Source organism: Strongyloides ratti (genome assembly GCF_001040885.1).
Source record: "Strongyloides ratti genome assembly S_ratti_ED321, chromosome : 2".
Taxonomy (NCBI): Eukaryota; Metazoa; Nematoda; class Chromadorea; order Rhabditida; family Strongyloididae; genus Strongyloides; species Strongyloides ratti.
Genome location: NC_037308.1, coordinates 11,183,468 through 11,205,575, shown reverse-complemented (window position 1 = coordinate 11,205,575; position 22,108 = coordinate 11,183,468). Strand labels below are relative to the sequence as shown.

Below are 22,108 nucleotides of genomic sequence, written 5' to 3'. Positions count from 1 at the left end.
TCCTTGTGATTAATTTTATTATTATTAACAATTGTTTCTTTGATATATATATACATATATATATATATGCCTATCAAAAATTATATATAATTAATAATTTTATTTATTACAGGTTTTTACTTAGCTACATAAACTATGGAAAATACTCCTAGTAGAACACCTTATACAGTTCAGTATCAAAAACTTTATGATGATACAGTTTACCCTGGAAGAGTTCCTTCATCTAAGTATAAGGAATCTAATGATGAAAAATTAGCTAGGTTTGCTGCCTATATTCTTACATTTTTTGTTGTATTAGCTGTAATTGTTTGTATTCCTTTATTGATTTCTATTATTGGTACAGCTTTAGAAAATTATAGAGAAACTTCATCAATGCCATTAAATGAATCTTTAATTCAAATGGATGAAAATTGTAATATGTCAAAGGAATTTTATGATTATATGAATAGAAATATGGATAAACAATTTATTAATTTTGTTTTACAATTTAATAAATGTTATAAAAATATTGAAGAAATGAATGAAAGACAAAAAATTTTCTTTAAAAATGTTAAAAGAGATAATAAGATGGTTGAAAAAGCTAATGTTAAAATGGGAGTAGAAAATTTTGAGGTAAATTATTATGCTGATTGGAGTGATGATGAATTTAAAGATACTATGCTTATGAAAAAACCTAATAACAAAATGTCTCCAAAAAGACCAGAAAATTCATTTGTTAAAGACTTACCTTCAAACTGGAGAGAAGAAAAAGTTGAGAAAACTGAAGGACCTCTTCCGGAATACTTTGATTGGAGAAAGAAAGGAGTAATTACACCTGTACGTTGTCAAAAAAGATGTGGATTATGTTATGGATTTGCTTCTGTTGCTACAATGGAAGCTAATTATGCTATTGTTTCTGGAAATTTACGTAATTTCTCTGAACAAGAAATTCTTGATTGTAACTTAGAAAATAATGGTTGTAATGGTGGAGAACCATATTTAGTTTACAAGTATGCTCATGATAATGGTATGGTTACAGCTGAGGATTATCCTTATGTTGCTCATAGACAAAATGTCTGTGCTTTAAATCCAGAAAGTAAAAGAGCTTACGTCAAAACAGCTTTCTATCTTCATCCCGATGAAGATTCTATGCTTGATTGGCTTTACCATTATGGTCCAATTACTGTTAATATTGCAGTTCCAAAATCAATGAAACAATATACATCTGGTATTTATAGTCCAAATGACTATGAGTGTGAATATGAAGTTCTTGGTCTTCATAGTTTAACAGTTGTTGGATATGGAACTGAAGTTGATGGAGAAAAATATTGGATTGTAAAAAATAGTTGGAATGGACGTTGGGGTGAATCTGGATATGTTCGTTTCGCCAGAGGAAGAAATGCTTGTGGAATCGAGCATGAACCAATTGGAATTATTATGGAAGACGGGATGAGGGCTCAATAAATAATTAACTAGTTTAATTAATATATATCATTCCCGTTATAATCTATTGTTGTTATAATTTTATTTAAAAAATATTTTAAAGTTTTAATAATTCTAGAAAATATTTACATAATCTTTATTAATTTCAACTTTCAAAATATTTTTTGTTATATTTTTCAATTAACAAGTTATGTAAATTTAACAAATTTTTCAAAAAAAAAATAGGATTAATTTTTTAATTAAATTAAATTGCAATTACATTTGTAGAACTATTATGATATAAAGTAAAATGCAATTAATTAAATAGTATTTCTAGTTAAAATTGGTTGTTGTTTAAAAATTATAACTACATTTTATAGTATATAAATAACAATTAATTTTATAGTTACATATATCTATAAGAATTTTTATCATTAACATTGTTGAAATCACTACTACTCAGTTTAGTTAGTAAAAATAAGTTTTAATCTGAATATTATCAATACAAACTATTATTTTTAAAGTTAAGAATATAAAGTTTAAGCCTTTAATAAGTGTTGATATATATTCAATTTAATAGTAAATAAATATAATATTTAAAATAATAACTTACACTCATTTTGTTTAAAATATAATTAAATATTTATTTACATTACATTTTTCAAGTATATAAAATAAAATTTTTATTTATTCATATAAAAATCTCGAAATATTTATAAATTACTCAGAAATATACATCATTATGAAACAAATATTTATGATAACTGACTCTTTAAGAGATAAATAGTTTTTTTTTTTCTACTTTCTGAAACCAACTCCTCCACATGTATCTAGACAATCTGTTATTGTTTCAAAGTTGTTTGCATTTCCACCACATCCAGAATAAGTAAAAGCTGTACATCGTTGCTAAAATAATAATAATAATAATAAAAATATTCATAAAATATAAAAAAATAAACATACCGTTGACCTGTCAAATGCATATCTTGTTGTTGCATTATTACAAGCACCAGAATCAACTGTTAATAGACATAACTCCTCAGGACAAGTTCTTTCACATTCAGCCTGACTTAAAAAGTTATTTTGATTACCTCTTTTTCCATTATATTTAAATGCAACACATGCTCTTTCATCTGTACTATAGTACCATCTTGCTAAACCAGCATCACCAGTTCCTGGAGCTAATGGAACAGAACATGCATTTGTGGCACCTGGACAACATACTGTTGTTTCAGGAGTTGCTCCTAAATGACACCAAAAATTAACTGGACATGCTTCTTTATTTGTTGCTGAACAGAATAAAACTTGTCCCGTTAATGATGTTGCTGGTTGTCCTATACATGGATTCTCTAATTGTTGACAGGCTAATTGACAAGCACGCTAAAAATAAAAAATTATTTTTTAAATAAAAAAAAATTAATTATACATACTAATGATAAAAAGTTATTTTCATTTCCTTTTAATCCTTTATATATAAATGGTTGACAATTTTTAGAATTTGGATCAAAATAATATCTTTCAAGAACAGCATTACCTTCACCAGTAGACATTGGTAATGAACATACATTATTTTGTTTATTTGGACAACAAACAGTTGTTGTGGCATCAGCTCCAATATGGCACCAATAATTGGCTGGGCAGGAATTGGCATTAGCTGAGGATGTACAACTTTGAGCTCTTCCATCAGAACCAACATATGGCATTCCTGATGCACAAGGATTTGGAGCACATTGTTGTTCACATTCTTGTTGAGTTAAGAAATTATTTGCATTACCACCAGATCCTGAATAAGTAAATTGTTGACAAGAAAATTGATTAGAATCATAATAATATCTTGTTAAAGCAACATTTCCATTACCAACAGATAATGGTAGAAGGCAAGGATTACCTTCAGAGGGACAACAAACAGAAGATGAAGCTGTTGGTCCAATATGACACCATTGATCTGATGGACATCCACTTGAAGATGTACAATATGTTGGTGGTAATGGAATATTCATATTACATGGATTGTTAAAAACTAAAAAAAAATAAAAAATATTAGAAAAAAATATATAAATAAAGATAAGTAAAGTGAAATTGTGATAAAGGTTGTGATAGAAAGTGAAAAAAAAAGAAAAATTGGGATAGCCCAATAGATAGAAAATGAAAATAAAACTAAAGATATATCTAACCATTGCATGTAATTTTACAATCTTCTTCACTAATAAAATTGTTAGCATTTCCTTTTCTTCCAAGATATTGAAAAGTTTTGCAAGTCATAGTTTCAAGATCATAGTAATATCTAGTAACAGGTTGACCTGTTGGTCCTAATACACCAACATCTGATGGCATACCTTGACAAGCAGATGGATCTCTAGGTTGTCCTGGACAACATTGGTAATCACCTGGAACTGTTCCAAGATGACACCAATGATTTGAACCACAAGAATCTGATCCAAATGTACAAGGTACAGGTGTTTTACTCTCATCAAGAAGTGGCTCACCAGAAGGGCATACATTATCATATACTGAACAATTTAAATAATTTTTATTTTTTTTAATAAACTTACCTTGGCAGGTTCTTTGACATGCTTCTTGACTTAAGAAATTATTTTGATTTCCATATCTACCAGAATATGTAAAACTAACACATTGTTTAGTATTTTGATCATAATACCATCTTTGAAGTGAATCAGTTCCTGTTCCAACAACCATTGGTAATTTACAAATTTCAGTGTCAGGAACTTTATTTGGACAACATAATGTTGTTTTTACTGTTGCACCATAATGACACCAATAATTAGAAGCACAGGTATTTATTGTTATAGAACATTGTAATGGTCTATTACTTGATGTCATTTGAGGATTTCCTCCAGCACATGGATTATCAAGTTCTTAAAAAAAAAATAATAATAATAAAATCTTTTTTTTTAAAAATAATATAAACTTACCATAACAAACACTTTCACAAGCCTGTTGAGATACAAAATTATTTTGATTACCTTTTTGTCCAAGATATGTAAATTGAATACATTTTTGTTGTGCTACATTCCAATACCATCTTGATAAAGAAGATGAACCTATACCACAATCCATTACTTGATTACATGGATCTCCTCCTACAAATAATATATTTTATTTTAGTTAAAATAAAGACATAAGTTAAAACATTGTTACTAAAGCATTATGTTAGAAAAAAAAAAAAAAATTAAATAAAACAGACACTAAAAATCACACTTTTAAGAAAAGGGGAAAAAGATTAAATTTCTTTTTATTTCATTTATCTAAAGTTTAATATATTTGTGTTAAAAAAGACATACCAAGGATTGGACAACAATAGTTAATATTATCAACACCAAAATGGCAATATCTATTGTTTAAACAAATTGTATCATTATATCTATTACATGTAACAACTTTTCCATTTTCCATTAATGGTTGACCTTTTTTACAAGGATTATTAAAAACAGGACAAATTTTTTGGCACTCTCCTTTTGATAAAAAGTTATTTTGATTTCCTTTCAAACCTTGATAATAAAATTGTTTACACTTCTGTTCTTTTGAATCATAACTCCATCTTATAAGTTTCAAATTACCATAGCCTTGATATCCAAAAGATTGTTTACAAGGATCACTAGCTAAAATAAAAATATATATAGATTAAATATAACATATAATAATAATATATATATATTATTTATACATATATCTTATTTTAAAAATTTTTATTTAAATAATTTTTTCTATTAACTTAAAATTTTAAATATATTTTAACTTTAGTTTTTATAAATGAAAAATAATTTCTTTATTATTATATATTTATTATATAACTTAGTAGTATTACAAATAACAGTTAAACTAGAATGGAATAATAAATATATAGAATTATGTAATAAATCACCAAAAAATAATATTCTTAAAAAAGGTTTGTAATAATATTATTTTTTTTTTTAAATTATTTTTTTTAAAAAATATTTTAGAATATTTTTGTTTTATTAAACTACGTTATCTTTTACCATTACATATAGAAGTTTTTTCATCCTCACCAATTATTGTATTATTTCATAAAATTATTAATCAAAATGATATAAAAAAAATAATTAATATAAGTAAAAAAGAAAATTATTATTTAAGTCAAATTTCAACTAAAAGTAATGTAAAAGTTATTCAAAGTATTAGAAATTCTAATGGTTCATTTATTAATCCTAGTAAATATTTAATACTTCAAAAAATAAAAATCAAACTTCAGTTATTGTTACCTTTTATTGACTTATCAAAGTCAGAACAAATGTTTTTACAAAAATATGATGTTGGGGGATTTTATTTACCACATTATGATTATATTTTTAAAGATAAAATGCAATCAATTGTTGGAAATAGATTAGCTACCTTATTTTTAATAATTCAAAAAGCTAAAAAAGGTGGTGAAACAATTTTTGTTGAAAAAAATTTATCTATAGCACCAAAGTCAGGTGGGGCATTATTTTGGATTAATACTATACCACAGGGAACTTTAGATACAAATTCTTTTCATGGAGCTTGCCCAATAAAAGAAGGTACAAAAATAGGAATAACATTTTGGATACGAACATTTGGTAATGAATTTATTTTTCCTTGTTCAAAAAAAACAAATAAAACTTACCATTTGGACAACATAATGTAGTTTCTTTATTACCACCATAATGACACCATGAATTACCACTACATCCCTGTGACAAAGAACAATAATTATAATTTTGTTTATTAGAATTAAGATATTTAGAAGTTGGACATGGATCAACATATACAAGACAAGCTTTTTCGCAATCTTCAATACATAAAAAATTATTCATATTACCACGTGAACCTTTATATAAAAATGGTATACATATATTTTTTTCATTATCAAAATACCATCTTTTTAATGAATTTGTTCCTACTCCATAAATTAATGGTAATGTACAGGGAGAATTTCCTTGTTTTGGACAACAAACATTAGTATTACTAGAACTTCCAACATGACAATAATGAGTATTAATACATGAATATTCATCTTTAGGATTACAATTCATTGGTTTTAAATTATTACTTAACATAATAGGTTCTCCTACAAGACAAGGATTCTCCCATACAGGACAATTATTTTCACAAATTTGTTGTGTTAAAAAATTATTTTCAGATCCTTTTAATCCTTTATAATTAAACATGTAACATTTTTTATCTTTTGAATTATAATACCATCTTTTTAATATTAAATTACCTTCACCTTCTGTTAAAGAATCTTGACAAGGATTATTAAATTTTTTAGGACAACAAACTGTTGTTACATCAGAACCACCATAATGACAATAATAATTATCTGGACATTTTCCATTAATCATACATTTTTTTGGTATTAAATCATTTTCCATTAATGGTTGACCATTCATACATGGATTTATATAACGTGAACATGTTGACTAAAAAATAGAAGAAAAAAAAAGAAACACAATTAGTATAAATAAAATAATACATTTTTAAATGTTATAACTTACTTCACATTGTTCTTTAGAAACAAAATTATTTGAATCTCCTTTACTACCATGGTAAATAAAAGTTTCACACTTTTGTTGACTATTATTAAAATAAAATCTTTCTATATTATAGATCCCTTCTCCAGATGATAAGGGAGCAGTACATGGTGTTGAAGCTAAATGTTAAAAAAAAACCACACAAAAAATGTTATTATTATCAAAACTTTTTTTTTAGTATTATTTTTTTTTTGTTAGAAAGCAATTAAAACACAATAAATTTAGTAAATAAATAAACATACCTAAAGCTTGACAACAAACTGATGTTTGAGGTGTTGCTCCAATATGACAATAATAACCAGAAGGGCATACATTTTGATTATTTACATTACATTGAACATTACTTCCACCAGATTTATATGGAAAACCACTTTTACATGGATTGATAAGGCAAACATTTTCACAGGAAGATTTTGTTAAAAAATTATTTTGATTTCCCTGTAAACCTCTGTATAGACAACTTTGGCATTGCCCTGTATTTCTATTATAATACCAACGTTGTAAATTTGCCGTCCCAACACCAGTATTAAGTGGTTGTGAACAAATATCAATAATAATAGGTTTATTACAACATACTGTAGTTTGAGATGATCCACCAAAATGACAAAATTGATCTGAGTTACATTGAGAATTACTGGTACAACGAGTCAATGATTCAATGCCAATAGATGGTCCATTAGCACAAGGATTTGGTGATTCTATAAAATAAAAAAATTATTTTAACAAAAAATAATAATAAATAAATGAAAAGGTAAAGCACACACAAAAGAAAAAAAAAGTAAAAAAAGCAACACTTCAAACCTGGGCATGTATTTTGACAATCTTGTAATTTGACAAAATTATTTAAATTACCATCAGATCCAAGATATATGAATGGTAGGCAAATAAAATACTTATTATTAAAGTAATAACGTATTATTTTAGTGGAACCTTTTCCAGGAAGTATTTTTAACATGCAAGGATCAACTAAAATAATCAATACTTGTTAGTTAAAAAAAAAATAGATTAAATATTTAATAGTTCTTTTTTTTTTTTTTGAAGATAAAAAAAAGAGGAAAAGGATATTTAGGTAATAGGAATAAAAAAAAAAGTAGGAATGAATTTGTGTAAAAAAAAACCTTGTAATTTTTCGTTATTATTATTATTATTATTATTATTATTAATTTTTTGATTATTATTTCTTATTGTAACAACAATAATTGGTACTGGTGTCGTGGTAGTCGTTGTTGTGGCAATAGTTTTGAGAACATTATTAACTTGATATGGTAAATTATTGTTACTACCATGATTAATATTTATATTAACATTTATTTTATTTCCATTATTTTTGATACACCTACTTCTACATACAGCTTCACTTTCAAAATTATTTTGATCACCACCTTTACCATAATAAAAAAATTTTAAACATGTATTGGCAGATGGTAAATAAAACCATCTTGGAAGTTGTTCATCTCCATATCCAGGAGAGTATGGTTGATTACAGGGATTAGAATTAAGTACTCGTTTGGGTGGCATTGTAATAGTAACAACAGGTACATTAGATAAATGTGTTGCTGTATAAGTAGGTGTACTAATTTGATATCCATTTGATGATTGAGGAATATGATAACCAGATTTTTGTGAAAAAACATTTTGTATAAGCAAAGGTGATAAATAGGATGTTGGCATAGAGATAGATCCTAGTAGAAATGATAAAAACGATATTAAGCAAAAATACAAGAAAAAAAAAACATGATTAAAATTTTTTAAAATATAAAAAGTGTGTAATTAAATAAATTCAAAACAAAATAATTTTGTTTTTAGTAAAAAAAACACACTAAGTTAAAAAAAAAAGTATAATAAACTTATAATTAATATTTTCACTTATTAAATAAAAAATATATCACACTAAAATTATGTATCTTATAAAATTAAAATTTACCTTCACAGGTTGTTTGACATGATTGAAAAGATTGAAAATTGTTATTATTTCCACAACATCCAGACCAATAAAAAAGTTCACAACGTTGTCGTGTTGGATTGTAATACCAACGAGGAATTCTATATGGTCCTGTTCCTATTTGTTGTGGTAAATTACAATTATTACTGGATGATTGTGAATATTGTGGGTAACTAGAAAAATGTGATTGTGTATTTAAAGAATATGTATTGTAATTTGAAAAGTCATCATATGTTTGATTATTTCCATCATAGGAATATATTAATGTAGAAAAAAAATAAAATATATTTAAAAAAAAGAACAATTTTTTAAATGTAATTTTATTATTTTGAAATAAAATACCCATTTTTAATGCTAAAAAAATTATAATTACAAAAAAGTTATTTTAAAATTTATTTATTTTAAAAAAAATTATTTAAGTTAATTTTTAATAAATATGAATAGAAAAAATATAATTAATAATATTTTATAGAAAAAAAATAAAGATTTAATATAGTATAAATTTAATAATTAAAAAATTACAAATATTATTATCACTCATCCAATAATAATAATTATAGTTTATTAAGAAAAAAGATAATAAGAAATAATATATAGAAATATTAATAGAAGAGAAAAGGTACTTCCTTTTTAATTAAATAATATGAAAGCAAAATATATTAAATACATAATAATATATAATAAAACAGTACTATTATTATTGATATATAGAAAACTGTAGTATTTAAAATTTAAAGTATACTAAAATAATATTCAAGAATAGCTGATAAAAACCTGTTTTTAAAAATAGCTTATCTTGTCTCATTCTTTAAAAGTTGTTTAAATTTTAACTGGAGGAGTAATTGGTCAAGATATATGAGATGTTGTTGGTGCCTCCTATATATTCATTGTATAAATATAAATTTGTTAAGGTACCTTCAATTTTTACAGATCATCTAATTTAAAAAAAAAATGATTAGAAGTAACTAGTTGGAGATTGAAAAATATAGGGAAAATTAAACAAGATTGAGGAATTTAGTTTTTAGAGAACGTTTCTTAAAAATTCTTCTATAAATGAAAGTACATTACAATAATGTTTTATTTTATTATATGTATGTATGTGTATAGTTACAAATGATATAATTACGAAAAGTTATAACTACAAAAATTTTTATTAATAAAGAAGAACGATGTAGATTAAAATAACAAAAATAATAAAGAAATTATGAGGGTTTACGATATCATTTTACATAAAACGTTAAGTTAAACATTAAGATATCTTTCTTTTTAAAAATTACTCTTAGTACCACTTCGAAGATAACATCTGATCCATTTATAAAAAAAAAGGGTAAATGTCCACAAGTTTATTAATAAAAAGATTTGGTATTTATTTAACAAAGTGCTTTTAGCGGATTGAGATTCACACTATTGTGTATATCTATATAATTTAGGGAGAGGTTTAAGTTGAGAGAGAATCTTGATAGATAAGTAATGTATTGTAAGTGACCACTTCCGCAAAAAGTTATTTAGCTTGTTAGTGTTTATTTTATAGAATTAGGTTTGTTAATAAGAAGATTAATAAAATCAAAATGAATAAAACTTTTGTGAATGAATGTTTAATATAATATTTTGTTGATGTTGAATTGCAATATGTCCAATTACAGCAACAAATTTCTTTATCATTTATTACCGGTGAAATAGTTGAATAGTTAAAAAAATTTTTTAAATTAGAAAAACAATTATTTCCAATATATTCACAAAAAACATTTGCATCATCACAACCTTTATCAAGAATTTCTTTAGTGTTTGTTGAATTTCTTAAAGTATAACACCAATTTGAAGAACATTTATTTATAATATCTGAATCATCACCTAAAAATATTTGATTAAAGTATTAAATATAAGGAAGATATTAATAAGCTTACCAATATAACAGTATGTTACATCATCCACTTTTCCTAACACTTTATAAAATGATTGAATAAATAAGAATAAAATAAAAAACTGGACTATCATTAACAAATAAAGTCAATTTGATCTCATATTATTATTTTAATACTTATAAACTTATCAAATAATATACCAAATTATGGTAATGAAAAAAAATATTTAATATATTTATAAATGTCATAAATATTCTTATCTTTTTTATTAACACTTTATATTATACCTACAAAAGACTTTTTTCATAAAATTATTATTATTATTTTTTTGATAAAATTAATATACCATTATATAAAGGAAATATTTGTCTAAATATATTTTAGAAATATTTTTACATTAACGTAATATTTAATGATAAAAAGTTATTTACTTACAAGATTAAATAAAGAATAATTTTAATGAAAAGATTGTTAAAGTAATTTTATTTATTAACCAAAATTATAAATATATTATATCATAAAAGAAAAAGTATTACTTTCAAGTGACATAGACTTATTTCACTAAACAAAACAAAAAGCTAATAATATTTTAACAAAACTTTTGTTTAACACCATATAACTTCTTCAAACATTTCATAAGTAATTATTAATCAAGAACAACAAGAAGAAGAAATGATACTTTTTTTTTTAAGAAAAAGATACAAGATATTTTTGTCAATTATTAAAGAAAAGAAACTTGTTAATTTTTACTATTTAAGTGGATACTAGTAGAGGTATATACAATAAATGAATTACATAATTTCATAAATTTTACTCTCCAAATTGTTTTTGAAACTAATTTATTTTCAACTATTTCTTTTAATATCATTATTATACTTTTATATCTTTATGTATAATTTTATATTTTAAAAGCAAAAGCTAGATTAAAAGAGTTTTTATCAATGGTTCTTGACAAGTTTAGAAATATTTTAATAGTTTAACAAAATAAAAACAATAATTTATATAATTTATTTAATATCATAATCAAAATATTATATTTTTTTTAATATAAAAGTTAAAGAATAATAATTATAATTTAAAAGTTTTAATAATATTTAAAACTATAAGTTTAATTATTTTATCATAAACATTAACAAAGACATTATATAAGAATTTTTCAATATTTAATGTATATTACTTAATTATTTATTATAAATTATTAAAATAGTTTATAGTATAAGATAAAGAATTAAATTTAAATAAAAGTCTTTCTAAATACTTTTATGATTATCTTATCATTGAGTTTTAGACATATTTTAAATAGACAAATTATAATATAATCAAAATTTAACACTTGTTTAAATGTACTCTTGTTATAAAATTGTTAGCTTATTGATGACCTTACACTAAAATGCGAAGTTTAAATTTATATTATAACTTTTGATTTTTAATATTTAAACAATATTAATAAAAGTTATTTTAATTTATAGGTACTTTATTATACAAAGGGAAAATTTATGTGTGATGTTTTTAAAAAAATGAAATAAGCAGTTTGTGAAAAGTTATTTAAAAATATACCAATTTAAATTAATAACTTTTTTATCTCATTTATCAAGATATATATACATTTTTTTTTATTATTGGAAGTATCTTTTTCAATTATCACTTGTTTAATGTTAAATTTATATTTTTTTTAAAAAGTTTAACAATAAATACAAAGTAAATTTTAATATTATGAACATTTTATTTAGAGAAACATGAAAAATAATCTTAAAATATAACTAAAAAAAATCAAATTATTTGAAAAACTAAATTTTTATTAAATAATTATATTTTCCATTATTTTCTATATTTTAAAATTATTGCCTTCAAATATTTTGTCCTAAAAATAAATCATGATTTTTTAATAACTTTTAAATAGGTTAAAAATTATTTGCATTTACTTTAAAATATATATTAAATTAATTCCATTTGACAAAATAAATAAAAAACAATTTAAAAATAATTAATGGAAAATATTTTTTAAATAAACTACTGATAAAAATAATTGAATTTTATTTAAAAGAAATATATTTAATAAAAGTACACTGTACTTATTTGTTTGTTGATTTTCAATTATTTGTTATTTTAATATAAAATTATTTTTTATTATCTTGATATTTTATATTTAATTTTTTGTTATCAATTTATTGACATTATAATTTAACTTTAATGTTTTAATAATTAATAAATATTTGATATTTTTATGTATATTATTTGAAATGCTAAAAATAATTTTTTTTTAATTAGATACAAGTACTAAAAAAAAATTTGTTTTGCCATTTGAAAAAGTGAAAATATTTTATGTTATTATGTTGTAGTAATATGAGTTAACTTTGATTTTAAATAATCATCTTTTTTTTACAAATTTACCATAAAATAATATATTATTTTTTATTATTTAAATAACAAGATCTTATAAAATTATTTTGAGATATTATTTATCCACTTAAAAAGTTGTAAACATATATATATTGCCAATTTTTAAATAGTTTTTAAAAGTACCATTTTTTTAAAATTATTTGTTTTGGAAATATTTGTCATGTACTTATTGATAATTCATAGAATACTTTATCTATAAAAAAAACAAATGTTGTTTGTTTTTACAATTTATATATTAAATATAACTTTCTAGCTCCATGTTTAAAAGATATATAAAAACTTCACTTTTTTTATTATTTTTATTTTCTGGTTGAAAATTAATATTTAAAGATTACAATACAAAAATTAAATAATAAAATTTACAACAGGAAAATCAACGATATATTCATGTAATTTGTTTGGCACTATCCAATTACAATAATAAATAATAAAAAAAATTTTACAATGAATTTATTTTTAAAGATAGTTTTTAATCAAATAAAAATATTATTTAATCGTTTTTTTCTTAAATCTTTTTATTAAATTACAATGCAAATACAAGAATAAACAAGTACTATAAAACTTGATTTTTTTTTTAAATTAAATTTAAAAAATAAATAAAAATTGAGGTTTTTAAAAATATGGGATCTCGTAGGAAAAGGTGTAATAATCAAAAAAATAAATAGTTATAAACTTTGTTAAAAGGTAATCATTTTTTGTTAAAATATTTTCATAAAAATCTAATATTGTTTTATTTTCTTTGTTATGTAGCAACAAGGACATTTCTTTAGCTTTTTGGTATTCTATACTTTTGTCAATGATAGATATGTTAGAATTTTTAAGAATACTTGTAAGTTCATCAAAAAAATTATTTTTATCATTAACTTGTATTATATTATAATATGAGGCATCTAATTTTAGGTTACATTTCCAAAATTGTGGAGCAAATAATTTATCTCTAAGAGTTGGTATAAAACGTTCTCTCATCAAACATTTTTCATTTAAATAGTCAAATAGTCTTGTTAAAAAACAATTTATTTCTCCATTACAGTAAAAACAAAAAGATGTTGATTCTGTTCCATATTTAGAATTCATACCACAATAATCCATGAAGTTTTTCATAAATCTTTCCATTGGATTATGAATAAATATAATCAATTTCCAAAGTGTTCCATTAGAATTGTTTTCCAAAACATTTTTTAGATTTGCAAATTTTGATTCTGAAAAACTGGTTGAGAAATTTAAAAAATTAATATACTATAAACGTACATTTCGTCATGTGTCTTATTTACACCATCAGGAAGAAGTATATCAAGAAAATCTAAAGTATTTGGAAATTCCGAGCATAATAAAACTTTAGGTTTATTCCAAATTCTATAATTTGATTTATATTTTCCATTATTTCCAAGTGGAAAGAATCCTTTTGGTTTAGTTATATAATGAGTTTCATATTTGGCAATTTTCCAATATGAATAATTAAATACTAGTAACAAAATGGTAAAAACAAGCAAGATATCCGCAAATATCTTCAAATGACAGTTCTGCATTGAAAAATAATAATGCACTATTCGAGGTGTCCTGTCTTTTCAAATAGATATATTTTTTTTTACAAAATGACCTGTTTAAATCAGTGTCAAATAACATACCCTTTTGTCCTACAAAACATGATTTTTTTTATTTTGATTTCAAACAAACTATTTTTTAACGATAATAATGCATGATAATAATCACTAGAATTGACATTTCAAATAATATAAATTTATATGCCTTATCACGGATATACTAATTTAGTAGTTTTTTTGATGTTTAAACAATTTTTGTTATTAAAACAATAATTTTATATAACTTTGAAACTAGTAAAACATCATAAAAGTTTTTAATTAGAATTAAAATGTATTGTCATTACTGGTATCATTAATCTTTGTTAAACTTTTTTGTGATTTTTTTTATTATTCAAATTTAATAAAAAAATTTTTAAACATCCAAGTTTCATTTTTGTAAATGGCATAAAACAACCTCACCAAGCATCTTTAATGATTTTCTTTTCTTATCTTGAGTAATTTAAAATATATAAATGTGTAAAAAAAAAATATATATAATAAAAATGTAAGAATAAGATTTTAATATATTTTTATTAATAATAACAAAAAATACTACGCCAAGCATTAACATAATTTACTATTTATTATATAAATATTTAATATTGTGTTTTGGGAAATATTTTATATATCCCATAAAATTATATTGTTAATATCTTTATTTTAAAATTGATTATTAGCATTTTTGTCATTAAATACATTCTTGAAACAATTTTTATGAAACCAAGTTTTCATAAATAATTTTTCTTATCATACCATTAATCATATTACATCTAAAAGAATGTCTTAAAAATTTTGCCATGAATATATTTCTATAATTTTTAAAGTTCTAACTTAAAAAAGTTTTGTATATTTATGCTTTGAAAATTTCAAAGTTAAATTGTTTTTATTTTTTAGGTTGATTATTTTAATCATATTGTTTTTTTTTACTGAATGGTCATAATTTTATTTAAAAAATTTTCCTATAATTTTTTTTCTCTCTATATTTTGAATATTTATTTTAAAACTTCTAAATCAAGAAACATCTATGAAATTTTAAAAACTGTTCTTTTATGCTTTTTCAACATCCCATGAAATCAAATTGTATATAATGTGATTTTCAAAACAACCATTTGTTTTTTTAGGATCCAAATCCAATTTAATATATTTGTATTATGAAATTATTTTTCTACTGTTTATTATTAAGTTCGGAAATTGCAAATAAAACCCTTTTGAGGAATTGTTTTAGAGGTCATTCATGAATTATATGTTAATATGAATTTTAAATTTATATCAAACATGGTTATTTATGTAATTTTTGATATTTAAAAAAAAGATGAACAATTCTATCTTTAAAGTATTATCTATTGTTTCAAAGGTGACCACACATATCTTTTACAACCAGTTCAAAGGATACCATTAAATGTAATCTTCCCATTATTTTCAAAAATCACATTTCATTAAAATGAATAATGGCGGTAATAATTCATATAACCTTGGTCACAGGAAAATTATGAATTCTAACAACTAATTAATTTTTAAAAAAACATAGAGTTAGCTTATATGTCTCCTCCAACCATCTTAATCTTTATCTTATGTTATAAAGCATTTTTAAAGATTTATTATTGACAAGCCTGTTTTAAATGGCTGTCCGCAACACTGTCTTTTTCAAAAAAAAAAAAAAAAGCTATCACTACATCTTCTCATACATAAGTCCATTCTCTATACCCCGAAATAAAGTTATAGATAATATGAAACATTTTAATACGCGTTTTAATGTGCGCATCGCTTTCTGTATCGCGTCTTCTCTTCATTCAAGAATATATAATAGTTATCTTTCAACTAGTATAAGGCGTAGTGCACTATAGTAGACAAATTACCAAAGTCGATAGTACAGTTCACCACATCTATCTCTTCCAAGGAAATTGGTCTTAGCTTTGCATTCTTTTGCATTCTTAAATTAAGCATTTTTTCTTTCTTTTTATAAAAATAACCTGATTTGATTTTTAATGATGGTCTCACCTCGTGGTAGTCCAATGGTAAGTTTTATTTAAATGTTTTTCTTCAATTTTAAACGTCATAAAATTTTTTTAAATTAAATTAAAATTAATTATTTAAAATTCTACATTTTTTTTTTTTTAGCGTCGTTCACGTTCTCGTTCTCCTCGTAGACATCAACGATATTCCCCAATGGATCGGTCATACAATGGTAATGGACGTAGATATTCACGTTCCTATTCACGTTCTCCAAGACGTGATAGAGCTTATGATGAAAGAAGGAGATCTCCAGCAAGAGGTAGACGTGGAGGAGGCTACAGAGATCGTAGTAGATCACCAAGAGGATATGGAGGTGGTAGACGTGATTTTGGTAATAGAGGTGGATACGATAGAAGAAGATCTCCAAGAAGATATAGAGATGGTAGAGAGAATCCCGAGCCAAATAATTGTTTAGGAATTTTTGGCATGAGTCCAAAGACTCAAGAAAAAGATTTGATCAAATTGTTTGAAAGATATGGAAGAGTTAATGACGTTCAAATTGTCTACGACAGAGCCACAGGAAAAAGCCGAGGATATGGATTTATCTACTTTGAAAAGACTTCTGAAGCTGCAGAGGTTAGTTTTTTTTACCATTTATTTTAAACTAATAAAAATATTTATAGGCAAAAGAAAGAATGCGAGATAAATTGATTGATGGAGTTCAAGTTCGTATCGACTTTTCGGTAACTAAGCAAGGTAGGACATCAAACCGTAATGACAGGGACCGTCCAGCTCCAAGGGAGAGATCTCGTAGTAGATCAAGAGATTAGTGAAAAGAATTGTGGATCATCAAATTTAATCGTCAACTTACATGATTATCTCAATTATTGTTTTATTTCTTTTTCTCAATTTTCTTAACAAGTCATTTTTAAGTCAATTTGTATTGTTTTGTTCATAAATCTTCAAACCAATTTTAATTGGATGAACACTTTTTGTACACACTTCTTTTCAAGTATCAAATTAGTCAAAAAGTGTTTCAATTACTTCAATTATTGTTTAAAATAAAGAATAACCAATCATTAAAGTTAAAAAATATTTCAATTTTAAGAATTTTAAAGTTTAAATCTCCATTTTGACCATTTATGACTTACATGTTTTCATATCATTTTCAGTGTTTTTTTTTATCAACTTTTTATATTAGTAGATTTCAATTATATTCTTGGTTTTGGTCAGAAAGTTGTGTTTTTTTTTTGTAGAAATCAGTATGTTTAGTGTTTGTAGAATGAAGTGTTATACAAATGAGCACATATCCCAAGATTTGCCATTGCTCGTTTAATTTTACAACTTTAAAGAATTTCCTATTGCGAAATATCATGACTATAATGAGAAATTTTTATGAATTGTTTTTGGTCTCTTCAAACTCTTTTTGTATTTCAAAACATTACTTTTTTTTTGTGTATCTTTTTAGTGGTTAATTTTAACACATTATTACCACAAAATATGTTTTAAATTTCAGGTTTGGCAAAGTCAAAGTTTGAAAAGAAATTTATAAAGTTGATTTATGTTTGAGAATTAGATACATTCCATATTTAGTATATGAATTCAAGGTAGTTGATTATGCTTTTTTAATGTATACTTTTGTGTTAGAATTGTTAAGACGCGGTAAGTTTAATTCAAAACACAGGAGTGTAATTGTAGAAATTTCGTTATTAAATTGGGGATGAGTTATTGTACTATTAAATATTTTACATTTGTTTATTAATGTTATATGTAATGAAAGTGAGATAATAAAATATCTATGTATGTTTTTTTTTCAAATTTATATTCTACATATTTGTAAAAAGCAAATATACATAGTTTTTTCATTTAATTAATAAATGAATAAATTAGAGACATTAAAATATTCTTTCTATAGTGTTAATATAGGATTATATTAATTAAATAAATAGTTTATTTTTCTACTTTAACTTAATATATTTTTAAAGAATATATAAAGTTTTTGAACCATTTTTCCATCGTAAATATTCATACTATTATTTAGTTCAAGCAACTTAATTTTGTAATCATTATTTTCTTTTATATAGAAGATGTTTACATAAAAATTGATTCATAGTGATGATATGTTATAATTAAAAGGATGATTTATTTCTATATTTATCTTGATTATGTAAATTATGTTCAAAATTTGATTCATAACATATTTTACTAATATTGTAAAAAAATTCTATCGTTTTTAGTTATCTTTGAAAAAGCCTGTAATAATTTACTTTTCTGTTTTATGGTACTAAGTAAAATATTTAATGTTTTCATTTACTTATGTTTTTATTTATTAATTATCTGCTACATTCTGACAACGGATCATTGTATTATTTGAAATAATAATATTTTAATTTAATATTAATAGTTGTAGAATTAAAATTTTGTTTGACATTATTTTTTAGGAAATGTTTTTGTAGAAGAAAAATTAACATAGTTTATTATTAACAATAATAAATAAGTTATTGGGATCATATAAATATAAACATTATTTGTTAGTATATATAAATCATCTGTAAATGTATAGAAATATATTCTTACATTTTGAATAGTATAAACAAACAATGTGTTTTCAAATTTTAATTTTTTTCATATATGAAATCAATGTTATTGAATAAATATTATCAATTAAGGAAGTGATATAAAAGATAGTTTAGTTAATTTATTTATCGAATTTGAATTTAATTATTTTTATGATTTTACTTATTTTATATAAATATATAAATATAAAATATTAATAAAAATGTTTAAAAAGTTTTTATTGTATATTAAGAAAGTTAAATTAAAAAAAATACAACTTGATACAATGTTGGTATTTTTGACATACATATATTTTCATATCTTTTTGTTCAAAAAGTCATTTTAAATGTTTTTTGGAATCACAACCATAAAACAAACCATATTTCAAAATTTTTTTTTTTATAATTTTATTTGATTTTGTTGAAGAATACTACATAATTCTAAAATGGAATTTGTTGTTGTATGCTTGGTCATTCGTCTCTTTATTTTAAGTTTATACAACGTTTTATTTTCTGGAGGAATGCGTTTTCCTCCAACGCTTTTTTTATTTTGGAACAATATATATTTGACAATTCTATTTTTTTTCTAGTTCTGATTTTATATAATTTTCTACCTATTTGTTTATCAATTTCAATGAAAAAAAATTATAATAATGATATTTTAAAAAAAGAAATAATAGCATAAAATATTTTAAAATATTGTTTCTAAATTATATGCTATTATAATATAAAAATTATTTCGATGTAAATTTATCTTTATAAAGAATAATTTTTGTAAATGTGTCTCTCTATTTTTGATCTATAAATTCTTAGATAAAATTTTAATTGAAAATTAAATTATTTTCTTCTTTTTTTTCGTTGTTAAAAATAATAATTTCTATTATTATAATTACTTTGATAATTACTTTTAGATATCGTTATGTCTATATTAAAGAATATTAGGATTCGTTTTAAAAATAATACTGGTGATGATTATGAAACAATTGAGAATGCTCGTGAAATTCCTATTACAACAGGATGTATAAATTTCAGAAATGGTGACATTATGAATGAAAACAATAGATCAAAAGCAGATATTGGTAGCATTGATAATTTATTTGAAAAAGATAATATTAAAAAAAATAATTTACAAGCATGTAATAATAAGGGTGAAAATATTAGTTCTATACATAATAATGTTACGGAAAAAAACATAGAATCTCAAAATTTAGAAAAAGAAACAAATGATTTATCTTTAGGTGATAACAATAAAGTATTAGTTAATGAAAAGTGCTTAAATGATTGTGAATCTGAAACCCGTACATCTAACGAATGTTCTAAAAGTTCTGAAAAAGATCAAATAGTTGATGAAAGATGTGGTAGTTCTTCATCATTTCAAAATGTTGATCAGGAAAATTCTAGCGAAGTAAAAGATGCACCATCAGGTGATTCTAATTCTTCAGCATCAAGAGATACTTCAGATTCTTCTGGAAAATCATTTAATTTTGAAAATGATAAAGATGGAGTTGAAAAAATATATAATCCTGAAGACAAAGATGAATATCGTAAACATATTGAATCAAAAATGAGTCAATTATGGGTGTTAGTTGATAATTTTGGTAAAGGTAATTAATTGTATAATTATTTTTTTTTATTTAACAATATATTTATAGCTAATATCGAATATGTAGATAGTAAGTATTTTGACTTCAATGATTTTTTTAAAAATGAAGAACAATATAAAAAATTGCCTTTTAATGTGTTGTGCAATCGTGTTACGGATGCTTATAAACAATCAGGAGATATAAATGCATATATTAGTACAAAAACAGAATTATCAAAGAATTACAAATCTGAAATGTTAATTCAAGCAACATACCTCAAAGATCAATTATGCAAATTACAAAAATTTACGGATCAAATAGAGATGGAAAATGAAGCAAAACGAAATAAAGTTGAAAAAAAATTAGAAGTATTCTATAAAAAGTCTAATGATGAATTTAAAAAATTAAAAATTAATTTAACACTTGGTGAGTTTAAGGAAATTTTTGATTCTTACCATGATTTCCGTGTTGAAAGGATACTTCAAGGTGAAACATCTTTAAATGATGGTAGTAGCAAAGATAGAAAGAATAAAAAAAATAATAAGGAAAATGATAAAGAAAATACAAAAAGTAAAGATAATGATATAAGTGTAAATAATGTTTCACCAGAAGAAATAAAAAAACGAAATATTGATTTTATTCGTCGATTAACTGGAAGGTATAGTCATTCAAATTCTCAGCATAAGCCTAAAAAAGATAAACCACTAGCTCAAAAAGTTGTCAGTAAATCGCAAAATATAAGCCAACTTCAATTTGTTGAGAGAAAATGTAATTATACATTAATAAATTGTCCTGAATTGATAAGAGATATTTCAAGACTAGATTACAATGAGAATGGTTTTCAAGGACATTTAGATATTGATACACTTTGTCAGGAGATGCGTAATTATTTATTAACACATACAATTTCAAGATATCATTTTAGTCAAAAAGTGCTAGGAATGTCTGGTGGAGCACTCAATGAACTTCTTAATAAACCTCGTGTTTTTGAAGAGCTTACTGAAAAAGGTATTACTTCTTTTCTAAAAATTCGTGTTTATCTTGATATTGTGAAAAGTAAAGGTCCGTATGAAGGAAAAAAATTAACACCAGAAAATATTGCACTAATTAAGAAATTAAACAAATATTATCAATGGAAGTAAGCTTTTCTTTATATTTATTTTGTATATAAAACTTAATTTTTACCATTTAAAATAAATTTTTTGCATTGTATTATAATTAATTTATATATTGTATTTATAAAAAAAATACATTTTTTTTATTGAAATAAAAACAGTAAAATAAAAGTAAATTGTTAAGTA

At 22.9% G+C, this 22,108-nt stretch overlaps 6 protein-coding genes across 6 annotated transcripts; 3 read left to right on the top strand and 3 right to left on the bottom strand.

The window, feature by feature from the left end:
• Positions 1-135: 135 nt before the first annotated feature.
• SRAE_2000357000 (Cathepsin F) lies at positions 136-1,443 on the top strand (the record flags this gene model as incomplete). Its single annotated transcript, XM_024654778.1, has 1 exon — positions 136-1,443. One exon carries the CDS (start codon positions 136-138, stop codon positions 1,441-1,443), a length of 1,308 nt encoding a protein of 435 aa, XP_024508116.1.
• A 756-nt stretch (positions 1,444-2,199) lies between these two features.
• On the bottom strand, positions 2,200-9,220 carry SRAE_2000356900 (Phospholipase C, phosphatidylinositol-specific, X domain and Proteinase inhibitor I2, Kunitz metazoa domain and Cysteine-rich repeat and Lustrin, cysteine-rich repeated domain-containing protein; the record flags this gene model as incomplete). The annotated part of the gene is made up of 12 exons (XM_024654777.1): positions 2,200-2,307; positions 2,365-2,781; positions 2,832-3,421; positions 3,576-3,911; positions 3,954-4,277; positions 4,335-4,502; positions 4,704-5,021; positions 6,026-6,821; positions 6,897-7,051; positions 7,175-7,630; positions 8,051-8,614; positions 8,857-9,220. The coding sequence occupies 12 exons, from the start codon at positions 9,218-9,220 to the stop codon at positions 2,200-2,202; spliced, it is 4,596 nt and encodes a 1,531-aa protein (XP_024508115.1).
• Positions 9,221-10,399: 1,179 nt separating this feature from the next.
• SRAE_2000356800 (Hypothetical protein) lies at positions 10,400-10,869 on the bottom strand (the record flags this gene model as incomplete). Its single annotated transcript, XM_024654776.1, has 2 exons — positions 10,400-10,725; positions 10,779-10,869. The coding sequence occupies 2 exons, from the start codon at positions 10,867-10,869 to the stop codon at positions 10,400-10,402; spliced, it is 417 nt and encodes a 138-aa protein (XP_024508114.1).
• Positions 10,870-13,748: 2,879 nt separating this feature from the next.
• SRAE_2000356700 (Sulfotransferase family-containing protein) lies at positions 13,749-14,662 on the bottom strand (the record flags this gene model as incomplete). The annotated part of the gene is made up of 2 exons (XM_024654775.1): positions 13,749-14,343; positions 14,385-14,662. The coding sequence occupies 2 exons, from the start codon at positions 14,660-14,662 to the stop codon at positions 13,749-13,751; spliced, it is 873 nt and encodes a 290-aa protein (XP_024508113.1).
• Positions 14,663-16,701: 2,039 nt separating this feature from the next.
• On the top strand, positions 16,702-17,499 carry SRAE_2000356600 (Transformer-2 sex-determining protein; the record flags this gene model as incomplete). Its single annotated transcript, XM_024654774.1, has 3 exons — positions 16,702-16,731; positions 16,835-17,305; positions 17,353-17,499. The coding sequence occupies 3 exons, from the start codon at positions 16,702-16,704 to the stop codon at positions 17,497-17,499; spliced, it is 648 nt and encodes a 215-aa protein (XP_024508112.1).
• A 565-nt stretch (positions 17,500-18,064) lies between these two features.
• On the top strand, positions 18,065-21,949 carry SRAE_2000356500 (Homeodomain protein CUT and Lambda repressor-like, DNA-binding domain-containing protein; the record flags this gene model as incomplete). Its single annotated transcript, XM_024654772.1, has 5 exons — positions 18,065-18,139; positions 18,186-18,201; positions 18,263-18,331; positions 20,136-20,828; positions 20,877-21,949. The coding sequence occupies 5 exons, from the start codon at positions 18,065-18,067 to the stop codon at positions 21,947-21,949; spliced, it is 1,926 nt and encodes a 641-aa protein (XP_024508111.1).
• Positions 21,950-22,108: the final 159 nt, after the last annotated feature.